Source organism: Aethalodelphis obliquidens, unplaced genomic scaffold (assembly GCF_003676395.1).
Source record: "Aethalodelphis obliquidens isolate GAN/ISIS:26980383/991018 unplaced genomic scaffold, ASM367639v1 scaffold97, whole genome shotgun sequence".
Lineage (NCBI taxonomy): Eukaryota > Metazoa > Chordata > Mammalia > Artiodactyla > Delphinidae > Aethalodelphis > Aethalodelphis obliquidens.
Window position 1 is genome coordinate 3157161 of NW_020838041.1, and position 16173 is coordinate 3173333.

Below are 16173 nucleotides of genomic sequence, written 5' to 3' on the forward strand. Positions count from 1 at the left end.
AACCCCCACCCCCCGCCCCGAGCCCGCCCCGCCGCCAGTCAACGCCACACCAGCCCTCGCGTCGCGCTGTCTCCCCTGCTCTGAATGCAGAAGCCCAGGGTGCCCCCCTGCGCCTGCCCTGCTCCCACCTGCCAGAAAGCATCAGCCTCACCACCCACACTGGCGCAGGGATGGGGGGTGCAAAGCCACCGTGCTGTGGGCCCAGGTCCCTGCTGAGCGTGGGGAGTGGGGCCGGGCAGTACTGGGCTCCCCGGACCCTGGCCTGCCCCGTGCGGAGGACACCCTGGAGCCTGTGGCGCGCAGTGGGCAGAGCGGAATGCCAGGGGTGGGTTTGGAAGCTGGGCCTGGGGGCCCTCCTGGAGTCCTGGGGCAGCTCCTGCCCCTGCCTGGCTGCACCCCCCGTGACAGATCAGTGCCCCACCCCTCTGCTTGCTGTAGAGTCGACACCCCAGGAATTTGCTGTCCCTCTGCCCTGCTGCTATGATCCCTCCAGTTTCCTTCTTGTTCTCCTCAGAGGGGAGAGAGGGGCAGCTACCCCCTGCTTTGTTGGCCTTGGAGACACCGGGTGTGTGGGGGGGTGCAGCTGGCCTAGAGAGGCAACCTTGGAGGTGGTCCCAGGGATCCTGGAGACGGGGGTGCTGGGTGGTCCCAGGGATTCTGGAGACGGGGATGCTGGGTGGTCCCCAGGGATCCTGGAGATGGGGATGCTGGGTGGTCCCAGGGATTCTGGAGACGGGGATGCTGGGTAGTCCCCAGGGATCCTGGAGACGGAGGTGCTGGGTGGTCCCAGGGATCCTGGAGACGGGGGTGCTGGGTGGTCCCAGGGATCCTGGAGACGGGGATGCTGGGTGGTCCCCAGGGATCCTGGAGACGGGGATGCTGGGTGGTCCTGCTGCTGAGGACGCTGAAGGCCTGGGCCTGCCCCTCGTGGGAATCTCGTGGCATAGCAGGCAGCCCACCTGCCTGCAGCCAACCACCACGCTTGGTGGCCCGACTGCGTGGGAGGGGGCGGGGCTGGAGCTTGGAGCAGGGCGGGACCCCAGCCTCCGCCCCTCCGCCGGCCCCCCTTGTCCAGGCCAGGCCACAGCTGGATGTCTCCTTGGGTCAGTCTGCTCAACACTTAGCAAAAAAGTGATGGAAAAAGTAGTTCTGAGGGGTTGAGTATAGGCGACTTATCCCATCTAGTGCCTTGGATATCCTAAAGCCTTTTACTCAACGCGTGGTCCCCACCAGACCAGCAGCCTTCCTCCTCTGGGGACGCACCTGGAGTGCAAAGGCTCAGACCCCACCCCAGACCTGCTGGGGCCACATCTGCATTTTAAAGTGTGCCCGGCACCAACCTCCAGCTTCTCCTTGGAATAAGTCAGACTGTCAGCTGGCCAGCCACTCCCTGCACCCCTGCCCCGCCCCGCCCGGGAGTTTGCTTTTACCTAATTTGTACTTAGGTGGCGCCCCGTGACTATCACTGTGATTTACTGCAAGGATGTGGTTAAGAAATGGCTTCAGGCAAGAAGCCTGCAGCCCGGGAAGCGTGAGCTCGATTTAGGATATGAGGGGCCGACTGAGACTTCCCTTTCTCCGGGAAAATTCCCGGTTCTGCCCTAGGACGCAGCCCCCCTGGGTCTAACTCCTGTTCCCTCGTCTGTTTCCCACCCAGGCTGGTGGCCCCAGCCAAGCAGGGCTGGTGTCACCCTTGCACGTGGTGCTCAAACACTGCTGGGTTGAGCGAAGCAGCGAATGCACCAGTGAATGGTGGCAGCGGGAGGTGTGGTGGCCGAGAGCAGATGTGCTCCCCTGAGAGACAGGCTGCGTGGGAGGGCAGCCCTCACACCTGGGGCCGTGCTGGCCTGGCTCTACGGCAGGCCCGAGGTGGGGCGTCCACCCAGACGGCTGCGGCGAGGACAGAGCCGAGACTTAAGCTGCCAGTTGGCCGGTTTGGGTTTCATGGTAGTGAGACGTCTGCTCCATAAACCCTGCCGCTTAGAAGCTTTCGCCTTTCCTAGTCATTCTCTTTACCATTTCTTTAAAAAGAAAACCTCTTTTGAAGGTTTCCATCCAGTTTCCAACAAGCTAAGACAAAGAAAGGTATGCAGGCTTGGATGGAGAGAGCGCTCTAGGGACCCGAGGCTTTTGGTCCTAGAGTCTGCACTGTGTGTCTGGCTCTGAAGGTCCGAGTCTGTGTCTGGCGAGATTTCAGGCTGGTGGGTCAGAAGGTACAGCCCTGCACATGCTGGGTGGGGACAGGCACAGGGGAGGGGGCAGCAGTGGGGAGGGTGTGTCCTACTGGATCCTGGGATGACCCGGGGCGCTGGGATCGATGGCCAGGGACCTCTGGGGTGAGTCTGAGAACACCGTGCCCTGCTGTGCAGCACATCTCAGCAGGTGTTTATTGAGCACCTACTGTATGCCAGGGGATGCACAGATGAGTGAGGTGAAAAGCCACACGGAAACACACATCCAATTTCAGTCCCACAAGGTAAAGGCTGGGAAGTAGAACCAGGGAATCCAGAGGGAGCCCTTAGCGACACCAGGTTCACAGAGGACTTTCAGAATGAGTGCCCCCCCCCCCCCGGCCCCTAACTTTTTAAACTCATTTTTATTTAAGAAGAGAGTACACGTGGCAAGTGTGTCCCGGTAAATTTCCACAAGCTGAGTACACTTGCGCAACCAGCACCCAGGCCAAGAAACAGCATCGACCGCCTCTGCCGGTCTCCCCCAGTCACCACACGCCCTGGGGCAGCCCCAGCCCTGGCTTCAGCAGCCCCGGCACCTTTCGCCTGTGTTTAGACCTCACGGGGATGGAGCACTGCTGTGTCTGCCCCTCCCCCTCGCCATGTTTGAAATCCATCCATGCTACTCCCACTGCTGCCCGGTCCTCACTGCGGGAGGACGCGGGCCGTGCGGACAGGCCCTCCAGTGTGGGGCTTTACAGGTGGGGCTGCCGCGAGCAGATCTGGATGGGTGTCTGGTGAGCACGGACACCCAAGGGTGGAATCTTGGGGTCACAGTGGATCCTAGAGGCAGCTCGGGGTTGCGAATGCGTTTCCTGGGGCGGGGCTGGGGGAGGTGTGGGAGGGGCCTGTGGTCCGTGCTCCCTGCATCACTGCCAGTGGTTCCTGTAACAGAGCACCACAAACCAGGTGGTTTAAAATGGCAGGAATGACTCTTGTGGAGTCCAGGTGTCCGCGGGGCCTCATGCACCACAGCCTCCTCTAGCTCCTGGGCTGCCCGCTCCCGGGCTCGTGGCCGCCTCACTCCAACCGGCACCAGTCACCTCTCACTGCCTGCTCTGCGTGCGTCTCTGTGTCTCTTCTGGGGGCACTTGTCATTGGATTCAGGGCCCACCCAGAAGCTCGTCCATTTTAAGATCTTTCAGTGAATTTCACTGCAAAGACCCTTTCCAAGTCAGGTCAGGCGCACAGGTCCCAGGGATGAGGACATCTCTCTGAGGGCCACCGTTCAGCCCACTGCGGCATCTCTCGCTGCGGCCCTAAGCAGCCCAGCCCAGGCCCACCCTTTGCAAAACTCTCCGTCAAGCCGCTTTCTCAGGCCTACCCTGTCCCTCCTGGCCCTGCCCCAGGAAGCCCTCCCTGACTGTCCTGGTCCTCAGGCATATGGCATTCCTCCCACACTAACGTCCTGGGCTCTGTCCGGCTGTGCCTGTGGTCTGGAGGTGTCCTCAGACTGGCCTCCTGAGGGCAGGGTGTGCCGCCTCCCCTGTGTGCGCACGGGGACACACACCTCCCGTGTTCGGCTCAGCTCTGCACGTGGGTGCTAGGAGCAGGACCTAAGCTGAGGCACCTTTCCAGCAGTGTCCGGCCCAGGGCACCACGCCCAGTGGCGGCCCATCCCTGAGACCCTTCTCCCCTCAGACATCCCCCAAAGGGACCGGGCTATGTCCTGGTCCCAGGGCCTCTGTGGGAGTCCTGGTTACGCCCACAGCACAGGGAGGAGGGAGTCCAGGGGACCGGGAGGCACCCAGCCCTTTGCCTCTCCTTGGAGGAGGCCAGGAGACAGGAATGCCTTTGGCTGGGGACCCTGGCCAGAGATCAGAAGATCAAAGACGAGAAGATCGGGGCTGAGGTAGGTGGCACACTTTGGAGGCTGTGGAGAGAAGCAGCAGCTGGTGTCTCCTAAGGGCAGGGCTGACCCAGAAGGCCCTTCCTGCCCCCTCTCTGATGGAACCTCGCAGAGCTGCTTCTCCAGATGAAGGTCCTGGGGTGGATGCTGGTGAGGGCGGGATGCTGCATGCCCGGTGGGCAGGGCTGACCCCTGCATAGCAATTCCCTGAAGAGGGGCTACTGAATAACATGTGTAGGTGCAGAAGCCAAGGCACAGAGCTGGTATCAAGCATCTGGGAAGCGGTCGGGCCAAGGTCAGACCCGGCAGTCTGGCCCCAGAGCCCACAAACTACTTCACCCGGGGAGAAGGTCAGTGCAACCGCAGCACGAGGAGGCAGGGCTGGACCTCAGGCAGGACTTCTCCCTGGGCGGGGATGCCAGTGGAGAAGTGCTTGTGCACGAACCAGACGGGTGGACGGCTGGGGAAGAGGGCAGGTGGTCGGAGTGCCCGCCACAGGGGAGGACGAAGGTGGTGGGCAGGTGACCAGCAGCGCAGAACGTGGCAGGAAACGCCCCGGGACCGGGCATCGGGGCCTCAGGGGCCGATGGGAGGGACAGGTGAGGCTCCCGCAGGCAGGCGGGACCTCCCTGGGCGGAGAGAGCAGGGTGCGCCCGACCAGGTGAACCTGGAGGAGGGGGCGGGCTCCGGAAAGTCCCACCGGTCCTGGCAACGGTGGGGGGGGAGCGGGACACAGAGAACCTCCTCTCTCCCCCTAATCCCCTCCTTTGTTCCCAAGCTGCCACCCCGCTGCCACGCCTTTCAGCCTCGGGCGGGCTGGGACCCAGCTGGGCTCAACAGAACCAGCCCCGCAGGGTTGGCTCTGCCACTTGCTGTGACTAGATGGGCAGTAACTTGATATTCCCAAGTCTCCCTTTCTTCACTTAAAAGGGAATAAAGAAGGCTTCACTCCCGGCCTGATAAAAGGATTAGACTAAATGAGGCCAAGGATGAGCTAGAGCCGACAGGAGGCACCCAGGCGGAGGGGGCCGGACCCGGCACGGTGGCCTCGCAGGGGCCTTGCTCTCCTGAGCCGCGTCTGTACAACGCGTCCGTCCCAGCAAAGGTGGCTCTTAGATGCTCTAAACATCCGGCGTCCACTCTTTCCTGCTAGATTCAAGCTGAGAGTCGAGAGCACCATCTGACCGTGATGGGCGAGGCTGGGCGAGGGTGGCGGCTGGGCGAGGGCAGCTGCCCGGATGAGAAGGGGGCAAGGGGTCCTGAGGTGAGAGGAAGGCTTCCAGCTGGGTGGGGGCGACTCTGAATAGAGGGCCCACTCCTGTTTTCCCCCAGGCACACCCGCCTCTTTATCTGGTGAAATAAAGGCCGCAGGACAGAGCTTCAGCCAAACAAACAGGGCCAGGGCTGGCTGCGGGCAGCTCCGCACAAAGCGCACTCCCTCCCACCCCAGGGCTGCCGGTCCTCCGGCCGTGGCCCCTGCTCCCTGCTCCTGGGCGCCCTGGGGAGCTCTGATCCCCTGGGACGTCCCCGCCCTCCTCTCTGAGGGGCTCCAGGCCCACGGGGAGGACAGAACTCCTGCCCTCGCACCTCCACACCCCGAGGCAGAGGAGCAGAGGGCAGGGCAGGGCTGGAAGGACGTGGTGAGCGGAGGGCACTGAGCTAGCGGGACCGAGTCCCAGAGCAGTTGCTTTGGACCCTCGGCTCCAGGTCGATCCCAGCCAGGGCTGCCGTGTGGGGACCAGCCCCGCCGGGTGATGACAGTCTCTGCGGAGCCTGCAGAGGTCAGAGGTCAGTCCCAGGCGTGGGCCCAGCCCTTGTCACCGCCCACTTTTGTCACTGTCCCACCTGACTGGGCTCGGAGGGCAGGGACCCCGCATTATTGGACCCGGCGGCTCAGCACCTGGCACAGTGCCTGTGTTCAGTAGGTGCCTAATAAATGCTGGTTGAATGACACACGGCTGGGCGGTGGGTGGAGGCGTGCGAGCTGGGCCACGGTGAGCGGCAGCCCTGGCGGCGGGTTGGTCACCGCGTGCCGGATGCTGGCCAAGTGCTTTTACCAGGGAGGAGCCGCGGCAGAGAGACGCGAAGTCACTTGCCCCGTGTCACACAGCTGGCAGGCGGCAGAGCCGGGAAGGACAGGGTCCAGGCCAACTGCAGGGCCGTTCCGGGGGCCGCTGATAGGACACCAGAGACACACCCGAGGACACGCGCTTCGCAGCGCATGTGGCCAGCGCAGCCGAGGAACCGAAGTTTTACTCTGATTTACTTTCAGTGACTTGAAATGTGAACAGTCGGTGCGGGCGGTGACGGTCTGGACCGTCTCCAGAGGAGAGGGGTGGAGCCAGCCGTGCGGCTCCCAGAGCCTCTGGCCCGTTGTGCTCATGGGCTGCACACAGCAGCCCTGACTGGGCCCAGGACCACCCTCCGGCCTCTCCGTGTGGGGGGCTCGGCTGGGCAGGCAGCAGGGACCCACGCAGGGGAAGCAGACACACAGGCAGCCTGTCCCATCTTCGCTCTGCGGTGTCTTCTCCTGCTCCGGGCTTGGTGGAGGGCCGGCCTGCACAGCGTGGCTCGGAGGGTTAGGACCGACCACCGGGGCAGGGGAAACACCTCTGATCAGGGCAGGGGCTCTGGGACCACCCCAGCTTGGCCACTTTGCCTGGCAGAGCAGCGAAGTCCCCTTAGCCTGAGGCGGCCGGCTCCCCAACAAAGGGGTTCCCTTGCAGGGTTGAGGGTCAGGGCAGGCCCGGGACCCTCTGCGCCTCCGAGGCTGCCCTCCCTCCCCCCACCCGGGCACCCACACCCTCGACTTGGTGTTCCAGCTGGCATTTTCCCTTTCCCAAGAAGCAGAAGGTGGAAACAAGGGTTTGGCCTGAAGTTGGTGCCAAACCTCCATTTCCCGAGTGCAGCATCCTTGAGTGGGAGGCGTCTCTCCTGGCCTTGGTCTCCTTTCACCGCCGTCAGCTTGAGGAGACAAATCCATAGATGAGGTATCACGACACCGTGAGCCACATTCCCTGTCTCCTGTGGTCTTACAGCCCAGGGCTCAAATGCCCTACCTTTCCTGTCACGGGACGTTTAGGAGTGTCGCCTTCCCTGGCTCTGTGCCCCCCGCCCGCCTGAATGGCCGGGGCCCCTGCCGGCGCTCTGGGCTTCCCGTCTCTCCCTGGTTCCGTCTGACCTGCACAAGCCTGGTCTCGGCTTAGAAACCATGGGGACCCCAGTGACCCCCGAGTCAGGTGCCAGCCCTCCCCGTCGGCGTCTGTCTTCCCATCCCCCACGCCGCCTGCCTCCTCAAGCCCTCCGGCCCACCCCCGCACAGGGTGGAGATGTCCTTACAAACAGGGGAGCCGACACACGGCAGCACCAAGCAGTAGCCCTTCAATTGAAAACTACAGTGTTGTTCTCACACGGGTTTGTGCAAGGCCTGTGAGCCTGAGGTTGTGCTGTTGTGTGTGTGACGGTGGATGCTTTTGCCCTGGCTGGAGCCACTCCTTTGTTGGGAAATTTGTGACAATTGCAGAAATCTGAGAGAACTCTGTGTCGACCAGTTAGGAGCCTCCAAGGAGACAGCCAGTACCAGTCCCCCTGATGAGGAGTCAGCTGACGGAGGAAGACGCGCTGTCCAGGCGCTGGTTTCAGGAGACACAGTTCTAGCCCCCATTCCATCAGCTGGCGTGGGGCCTCGGGGCTGGGTCCCCCTCTGTGACTGTCTCTCCTCTTGCCTGAAGAAGCACAGAAGCCATTCAGGGGAGTCTGGAAGTGCAGGGGTTCTGGGTGGCAGATGCTCCCAGCGCTGCGGAGCGGGCAGGGGTGCAGAAGCCCCAAGGTGCTCGGCCAGCCCCGTGTGCACAGCGAGCCCCCCGTCTTCGGCGCCTTCCGTTCCAGACCCGCCTGTGTCCCACATACCCCTCTTTCTGCCCCCAAGGCCATCTCTCTCTACCCTCGCCCTTCTGAGTCCGGACGGACAGTTTAGAACCCAACGGGGAGAGCGGCGGCGGGAGCAGTTGGTGACCAGGGAGCAGGGTACAAATGTGGGGTTCGTCGCTCTGTGATAAACCCTCCCCAGGAACACTGCGAACTTGGGCCTGGGGCTGGCCCCACGCCGTCCGTGTCCCCCCAGCCCGGCACTCGGAGCCCACAGCCGCCCGTCAGAAAGGAAACCAGCAGTCTGGGGGGCTGGAAGGGAGGGTGACGTGGGTCTGACTGGACCAGGCCCCTGACCCCAGATCCGAGCCCTCTCTCCTGTCACCTGCCTCTTAGTGACACAGGAGGTCAGCCAGTGTCGTCTAGTGCCAGGGCTGCCAGCCACGGGCACAGAGGCCGGGCAAGGCTGTGGTCACTCACTCGGTATGTAGTGCAGCCCCTGTGTGCCAGGTACCCCCAGGCCTGGAGGCTGCAGAGGGCACTGAGATAAGTCCTTGCCTGGAGGGAGCTCCTGGCCACATGGGGCGTTGTGTCCTGATCATAATTCAGTTGGTGAGGGCATTAGTAAGAAGGCATGCTGAGCGAACCCTGAGTTTATTTTACTAACTCGTACAGTTTAATGACTCATGTAATTCTCACTCCAACCCCTGTGAGGCAAGTACCTCGTGATCCCTATTTCACAGATGCGAAGACAGAGGCTGGGAGGTGTCACGCGTCAGGGCCAGGCCCACGGGCTCATCAGTGCTGTGAGGGGTGGTGATGGGGGCAGGGCAGCACCAGGCACACAGCAGGAGCCCAGCTAATGCCCCCGCGGGAGCTTGAACAAAACCGCGTAGGACGCAGGACGATGCTCAGCTCTGCGGGGAGCGGGGGGGGGGGGGGGGGGGGGGGGGGGCGGGGCGCGGGGCTGGGAGGGCCTCACAGACGCAGCCTTGGGGCACAGCCACGCCTGGGGACAGGGGCTCATCTCCCGGTCACTCTGGCCGCTCTTTACTTAGCTGCAGAGATGGGCCCTGCTTCCTAGTGTCTCTTCCAACCGGTGGGGACAGTCCTCCCAGGCCCACCCAGCAGGACCCAGGGGCTTTGCCTTCTGCTGTTTCTCCCTCTTATAGGAAAAATGCAAACAGAACAAATCCCCCAGGGCCCTTGGGTGTCAGCCAGATGGCCCTGGGGGCGGGTCTCCTACTACCCACCACCCCGTCCAGGTTTGGGTCCTGCTGCTCTCTGCCCCTCAGTTCCCCAGCATCTTCCTGGTCTCCACGGCGACGCCGCCTCTCCTGGCTTCCTTGGTGGTCCACTTGCTACACAGGGTCGAGCTCTGAGAACGCTTCCTGTGCTCGGGCTGCCAGCCTCGCTCATCGATCCTCTCTGTCCCCCTGCCCATGGCTGTGTCCGGCCCAGCACACAGAGCCCCTCTGCGTGCCCCAAGGGCTGCTGGGAAGAGGCCTCGGGGTGGGGCTGCAACCCAGCCTCTCGCCCCTGCAGTTGAGTTGAGAGATGCAGCGGGCAGTGCCCACCATGAAACATGGTGCCTCGCGTCCAGAAGTGTTCAGACTTAAAGCAAGCGCGCCCTTCCGAGTGGCCCTCTCTGTGTAACTGTGTAGGTCAGGCACCCACAAAGCCCGTCCCGAAGAGCACTTGTGTGCCTGTGCTTGCGTGCGCGCGTCCGTGTGCGTGCGTGCGCGTCCGTGTGCGTGCGTGCGCGCGCTCCGTGTACGTGCGTGCGTGCGCGCCTGCGCGCGCGTTGGCAGCGCTCACAGGGCGGCAGCGGTGGGGCAGCGTTTGAGGCCAGGCCTCGGTGTCCAGCTCACCCACAAGCTGGGCCCCACACAGCCCCCCGAGCAGCCCGCGCCCTCCCGGCCAGGGACGGAGCCTCGCTCGCCCAAGGTCACAGCCGAAAAGAGTTCCACCTGCGGGCGCGAGCCGGGTGAGTTTCTCCCAGAGAGATTCTATCTTGATAACATGTGGATACTTGGAGAATGCTTGTGATTTTCACGAATACAACCCAAACTTGCACGTGTACAAACACACACACATGCCCTCCCGCGACACGCATGTCCGGTGCCTCACTAGACAGGCGCTGCAGGGCCTCACGAGTCCTGACACTCGCAGTGCTTACACGTTCGCACGGCCCGCGCCCCTCTCCCTGCCTTGGTCCGGGCGAGGACGGCTGGGCGCCCGCGGTGACCTCTCCCAGGACCGCCACCTTCACCGGACTCCCGGGTCAGAGCTCCCGAAGGCAGGTTCCTCCTGGGGCCCGCGTGCCGGCCCCCTGGTCCCCAAGGCCGGCGGCCGGGCCTGGAGCCGCCGCTGCGTCTCCCTCCGCGGCTCCGTGTCTTCCTCCGCCCCCCTTTCCTTGGTGCCAGCCCCAGCCTTTTCCTGCAGTGCCGACGGACCCCCCTCCTGCCCCTCACGGAGCCCTGCAGCTGGGCTGGGCGCTGTCCCGGGCGGGATGCGGGCGGGCGGGGTGCAGGCCCCCTCCTCCCCAAGGAGAACAATGAGGCTGCTCGTCGGGGGGGGCGGGGGGGGCATGGAGCCACATCAGAGCCTCTGAGGTGCAGCCCCCGGGGCGACGGCTGAGTGATGGGGTCTGAGTCACATGCCCGCGAGCGCCTGTGGAGACACGTCCAGAGATGCTCGGGGTACGTGTTCAGAGGTACCTGCTTTTGCGGATCCTCACGCCTTCCTGCCGGGCCGATCGTGCCCGGGCCCGGGGCCGGGCAGGAGGGTCTGCGGCCTGAGCTCCCGTGGCCTCACCGTCCCCTCCCGCCACCGTCCAGCGTGCTTGCGGCTCTGCGGCCGCCAGCCAAGCAGCCACAGCTCGCCCGGCCCTCCTTCTGGACGGGCAGGCCGGGGATGGCCTCGGTCCTCATGTGGAGCCGGACGGGAGCCTGCCGGTTCCTCGGCTCTACCTGCCCCCGCTGGCTTCCTTCCTCAGAGCATGTAGCGTCCAGAGGCCAGGCTTCACTGGAGGTAAAACACCGGAGCCTAAACAGCCTTTTCATAGGTTGGAGCTGGGCCCCGAACCCCTGACCCCCACCCTATCTCCAGCACACACGTCACACGCGTTTCTTGTGGAAAATGGAGACCCTGGGGTTTGCAGGGAACGTGCTCTCCTGGGGAGGAGGGAGCTGCAGGAAGCACCGCGGGTGGTGCCCGGCCACACGGTGGGCCGGTCTGGGTCCACCCTGTGCCCTCAGGCTGGGGGGAGTTGGCAGAGGTGAGAAGCAGCTGTTAGGAGTCTGAGACAGGAGGGATCCCAAGTGTATGAGACGCACACGTGCAGCCCGAGCGTCACTGCTCCCCGGCGCATACTGGGAGGAAAACGCTGGGGCAGGGCAGGACCAGCAGGCTAAGGTCACGCCTTCTGCCTGCCCCAGGCCTGCTGCGCTGGGACGCTTGCCCACAGGTCACCGAGGGACAGGACTGATGTGTGTGCCCTGTTAGGCAGTCTGTAAGCCCTGGCTCATTTAATCCTTACGAGGGCCCTAGGAGTTTGGTGGTGTTCAACCATTTTTATGGATGAAGAAACCAAGGGTCATAGTGATTAAGAAAGAGCCCGAGGTCTGGCAGGTAAACCAAGGAGAGAGTTGGCCTCAGCGCTCTTTTCCTCTTTGCTTTCTTTCTTTCTTTTTTTTTTCCCCCTTGAAAATAGATTTAATCTTACTCAAATTAGAAATGTTCAGCATTTTCCTCTTTGCTTTCTTGAGTGTAAAGTGGAGGTAACATTGGAATCCACCTTGGGGTTGTTGTGAGAATTAACTGGGATTAGAGTAAGTCCCCTCCACACGAACGAGTTCAGTTCCCAGAGCGCGTCTGTAAATCCTATTTGTCTGTAAGTCCAACAAAGTTAGTCTAGGTACCCGACTTACACACTGGCTATAGAGTACTGTACTGTAGTAGGTTTATAACACTTTACACACAAACAATACATAAAAACCAAACACAAAAAATAAAGAAGACATTTTTAATCTTACAGTATAGTACCTTGAAAAGGACAATATTACAGTACAACAGCTGGTATACAGAGGCTGGCATCGAGGGAACAGGCAGGAACAGTTACTGACTGGAGGAGGGAGAGGAGGTGGGAGATGGTAGAGCTGAAGCAACATCAGCAACAGGAGACGGAGGGCAAGCTGCCATTTCACTCACGCCTGACGTTGGTGGCACAGGTGCTGGCTCCTTGCTGGATTCAATTCTTTCCACCCTCTTGATAAAACGATCCAGTGATGTCTGGGTAGTAGCTCTTTTTTTCTCATCACAGATGACAAGGTAGCACTGGATTGCATTCTGAACGGCTGCTGCCACCTTTGGGTACCATTCTAGGTTCAGGTCCTGTGCCTCATAAACTAACAGTGCCTCCTCGAATAAAGAAAACCCCCTGCCATTTTCTGCGTCGTGAATCTCTCCAGTTCCTCAGTTACTTCTTCTTCCTCCTGGCCCTCTTCATCCTTTCTCTGGGCCTCCAATTCCATCACGTCTTCATTAGTAAGCTCCTCATGTTGCACAGCAAGGAGTTCAGTGAAGTCGTCCTCTTGCAGATCTAGCTCCAGCTTATCGCTGAGGGTCACTACGTTGCTGAAGACCTCTTCGGACTTCTGATCTACCTTCTCAAATCCACAAAAATCATGAACAAACTGTGGGCAAGGGTTCTTCCAAACCCCATTCATGGTGACCGCCATACCCTCACACCATGCAAAGTCAATGTTTTTATGGTCTTGTAGATGTTATAGTCCTTCCAAAGTTGTCCCTAGGTTGTTCCTGATTTGTCAGTTACCTTTACTGCCTGACAGAAAGTGTGACGTAAATAATATTTCTTGCAAGTCGCTCTAACTCCCTGGTCCATAGGTTGGATGAGCAACGTAGTATTCAGTGGCAGATGCACTACTTTGACGTTGGGATGAAAGTCATCCATGGATGGGCAGTGGCCCAGAGCATTGTCGAGCAGCAAAAGAATGTTTTGTTGGGACGTGCTTCTCCAAGCAGTATTTCTCTACATCTGGGATAAACTGGTGGAAAAATCAGTCCTGGGAAATGGCCTGTGTAATCCAGGATTTGGGGTTATGCTTCCACGCAACAGGAAGAGAGCCCTTGGCTTTGTGTTTAAGGGTTCTCGGGTTCTCTGAGTGATAAACTAAGAGGCTTCAGCTTCAGTTCACCGGAAGCGTTGCCACCAAACAACAGTTAGCCTGTCCTTTGCTGCTTTACAGCCCGGCATCAACGTTTCCTCCTTACTGATGTAACTTCGGTCCGGCATCCTCTTCCAGTACAGTTGTGTCTCATCCACATTAAAATCCTGGCTGGGTAAATACACACCATCATCAATAATTTCTCAAAGTGTTTCATGCAGTTCCTGGACAGCTACCCTATCTGCACTTGCTGCCTCTCCACTTACTTCTACGTTGTGAAGGTTGGCTCTAGCCTTGAACCGATGAAACCAGCCATGGCTGGCATTAAAAGGTTTGCCCTCTGATTCTTTGCCGTGTTTCTTCTTCAGGTCTTCATGAAGGCTTTTAGCTTTCTCTTGAATCAGCATTAAGCTGAGCAGGACTCAGCGCTGACGTTGATCCTGCATCCGCCCACTGAGAACTTTCTCCATCTCCTCCATCGCTTTTCCATGCTTCTTCAGTATTTTGTCAACATCGTCGGCACAGCAGACTTCACATATTCCATGATCTTGTCCTTGTTCTTTAGATTCGTGACAACGATAGAATGAGTCATGTTATGAGAATGAGCGATGTCTAACATCTTTTTGCCTCGCTCCACTCTCTCAGTTACTTTCACTTCTGTTTCCATCATTATTGCTTGCCGCTTCTTAGCAGTCCCAGCTACATCACCGCTGCTTTTATGCTTGCTTTCAGACATCCTGGGCTTGAAATAAAGGTACTGTACTACTGTACTCTATACAGTACTGCAAAGTACACAAAAGCGCAACCACTTATAGAGGATGCACACACGTGACAATGTACGCCAGACGCGTGAACTAACTTATGTGACTGGACATGCGAACGCACGTTCACATCTTTGAAGGTTCGTGTGTAGCGGACTTACTGTATTTGGATAAAGGTTAGCCTGTGCCTGACACAAAGTGGGCCTCCAGTAAACGCCGGCTGTTACACAGTCACAGTATTGTGATTCCGTTGTGTGCAGGGTATCTTGGAGGGCAGTGACACAGAAACCACCCTCAGCGTCTCTCAGATAATGTGGGAAGGCGAGACTGGGCTAAGGTGGGACTCCTCAGGGCTGTACCAGGGGCCAGGCCCTCTGGTTGGAGAAAAGTAGGAGGAGCCTGGTGGGGTTCTGGGAGAGACAACAGGAGAGAGACTGCAGGCCTCAGAGGGCTGTGGAATCCCGCAGGCTCAGGGACTGAGTACAAGGCAACCCCTGGTGAGTCTGGGGCTGATTCCAGGAGCCCGCGGGATGGCGGTGGTCTCGGGTAGAACGTCCGTGAGGGATCCTGCGTGCTGATTGGCCCTGTCCTGCTCTGACATCCTCTGAAGTTTTCTCTGGCCTGTCCCCGACGGGGTCGGCTTCCTCTGTGGCTCTCATCACAGCCCGTCCAGTGGAGGGAGGGGGGAGGAGGGAGGCGCAGGGGGAGCCACGGGGAGCATGGCCCGGGGAGGACGCAGCTCACAGCCTGCCCGCTGCCTTCTCTCCCGCAGAGACCTGAGCATGAACAACCTCACGGAGCTCCGGCCTGGCCTCTTCCTCAACCTGCGCTTCCTGGAGGAGTTGTGAGTAGATGGGGGGGTGGGGGGGTGGGGGGCTGGAGGCGGGCACTGTGACCTCTGACACAGGGAACCGGGGGTCCCCAGGGGGACGGGTGGAGCCAGTGGAAATGGCCTTGGGGAGCTGTTCTGAGCGGGGTCAGCCCCACCTGCCCAGGTGTGGGCCCGAGGGGGGCGGTGGGGACAGAGGAGCTCGCACATCCAGCCTCTCCCCAGCTGAAGCCGACCGGCTTTCTGTCAACGCTGCTTCTCTCCCTGGGGTCGTCCTTGACCTGCCCTTGCCCCCTGTGTCCGGCCGCCGGCCGCTCCCCAGGTCCTGGTGGTTCTTCCTCTGAAGGTCCCCCGTACCTATCCCTGCTGCTGCTGCTGCCCTGATGTCCCCTCCCCTGAGCCGGCCGCAGCCCCTAAGGACAGATCACCTACCTCCTCTCTGACACACTCTGCCCACCTCAGGGTGCCTCTCACCAGCTCCACGGCCTTCTCCAGCTCCCCACGATCCAAAGGAGCTGCTTCGAGGACCCTCCCTTACCTGGCCCAAGCCCCCCCGGCCAGCTTTGCTCCAGGGAGGCCTGTCCCGCTGCCCATCCCTGGAGCCCTCCTGCATCTGAGCAGATTGCCCCTCCAGCCCGGCAGGCCCACCATCTCTCTCTCCATTCCGTCAGGGCCAACACAAGGCCCACTTCCTTCAGGAAGTCCTCCCTGGTTGATCCCTCCCCACGGCCTGGAGCCCTGCAGGCTGGCCTCACGTGAGAGAGTCATCTCCTTGGCCAGAGTGCCTGCTGTCCCCTGCAGGCAGCCAGGACACCTGCTTCCAGCCCTGCCCCCCTCCTCACCCGACCCCCAGCCTGCTGGTTCTTGTCTGGGCGTCACCACTGATCCCGGGGCTCTACCAGCTTTGCTTAAACTCTCAGACTGGGGGCTCCTGGCCCTGACCCACTCCTGCACAGCCCTCCTCACCCTGGCCCTAGGCACGGCCCCCCAAGGGTGCACTCGGTCTGCCCGGAGCAGACGAGAGGGCGCCTGGTGTGGGCACCTGGGCTCGCCACGTCATTGAGTGGGCAGGGTGGGTGGGGACGCCTTCCAAGGAGGAATTTGAAGGCTGTTCTCAAAGGAAGGGACAGAGTGAGAGGCAGCAGAGGGGCCGTCAAGGTGGCGGGGCCCAGCTTGGTGGGAATGAAAAGCAGGGCAAAGGCCTAGGAGCCGGGCTGGCGATCCGGGCACAGCCTGAGCCCTGTGGGCTGCCGGCCCTCCATGCCCCACTCCCTGAGGGGCTGGGCCTGTTTTAGAGCCAAGACGCCCACCTAGGGTACCCAAGCTAGTTACCCCAAAGGTCACGATGCCTTTCCATGTGTTTTTTTTTTTTAACAACACATGTCAAATAACAAGACTCAGTGTGTGTGTGTGTGTGTGTGTGTGTGTGTGTGTGTGTGTGTGTGTG

The 16173-nt window shown here is 60.8% G+C and overlaps 1 protein-coding gene across 5 annotated transcripts in view; it reads left to right on the forward strand.

The window, feature by feature from the left end:
• Positions 1 to 16173, forward strand: part of LGR6 (leucine rich repeat containing G protein-coupled receptor 6) — a 98239-nt gene that overhangs the window by 10303 nt on the left and 71763 nt on the right. For 4 of the 5 annotated variants that reach the window (XM_027096031.1, XM_027096032.1, XM_027096033.1 and 1 more), the window contains one exon: positions 14670 to 14741. In XM_027096031.1, coding sequence (XP_026951832.1) covers positions 14670 to 14741 — 72 coding nt within the window. Of the gene's footprint in view, positions 1 to 10658; positions 10981 to 14669; positions 14742 to 16173 lie in introns of those variants that run through there. The other variant, XM_027096035.1, reaches the window with a different exon arrangement.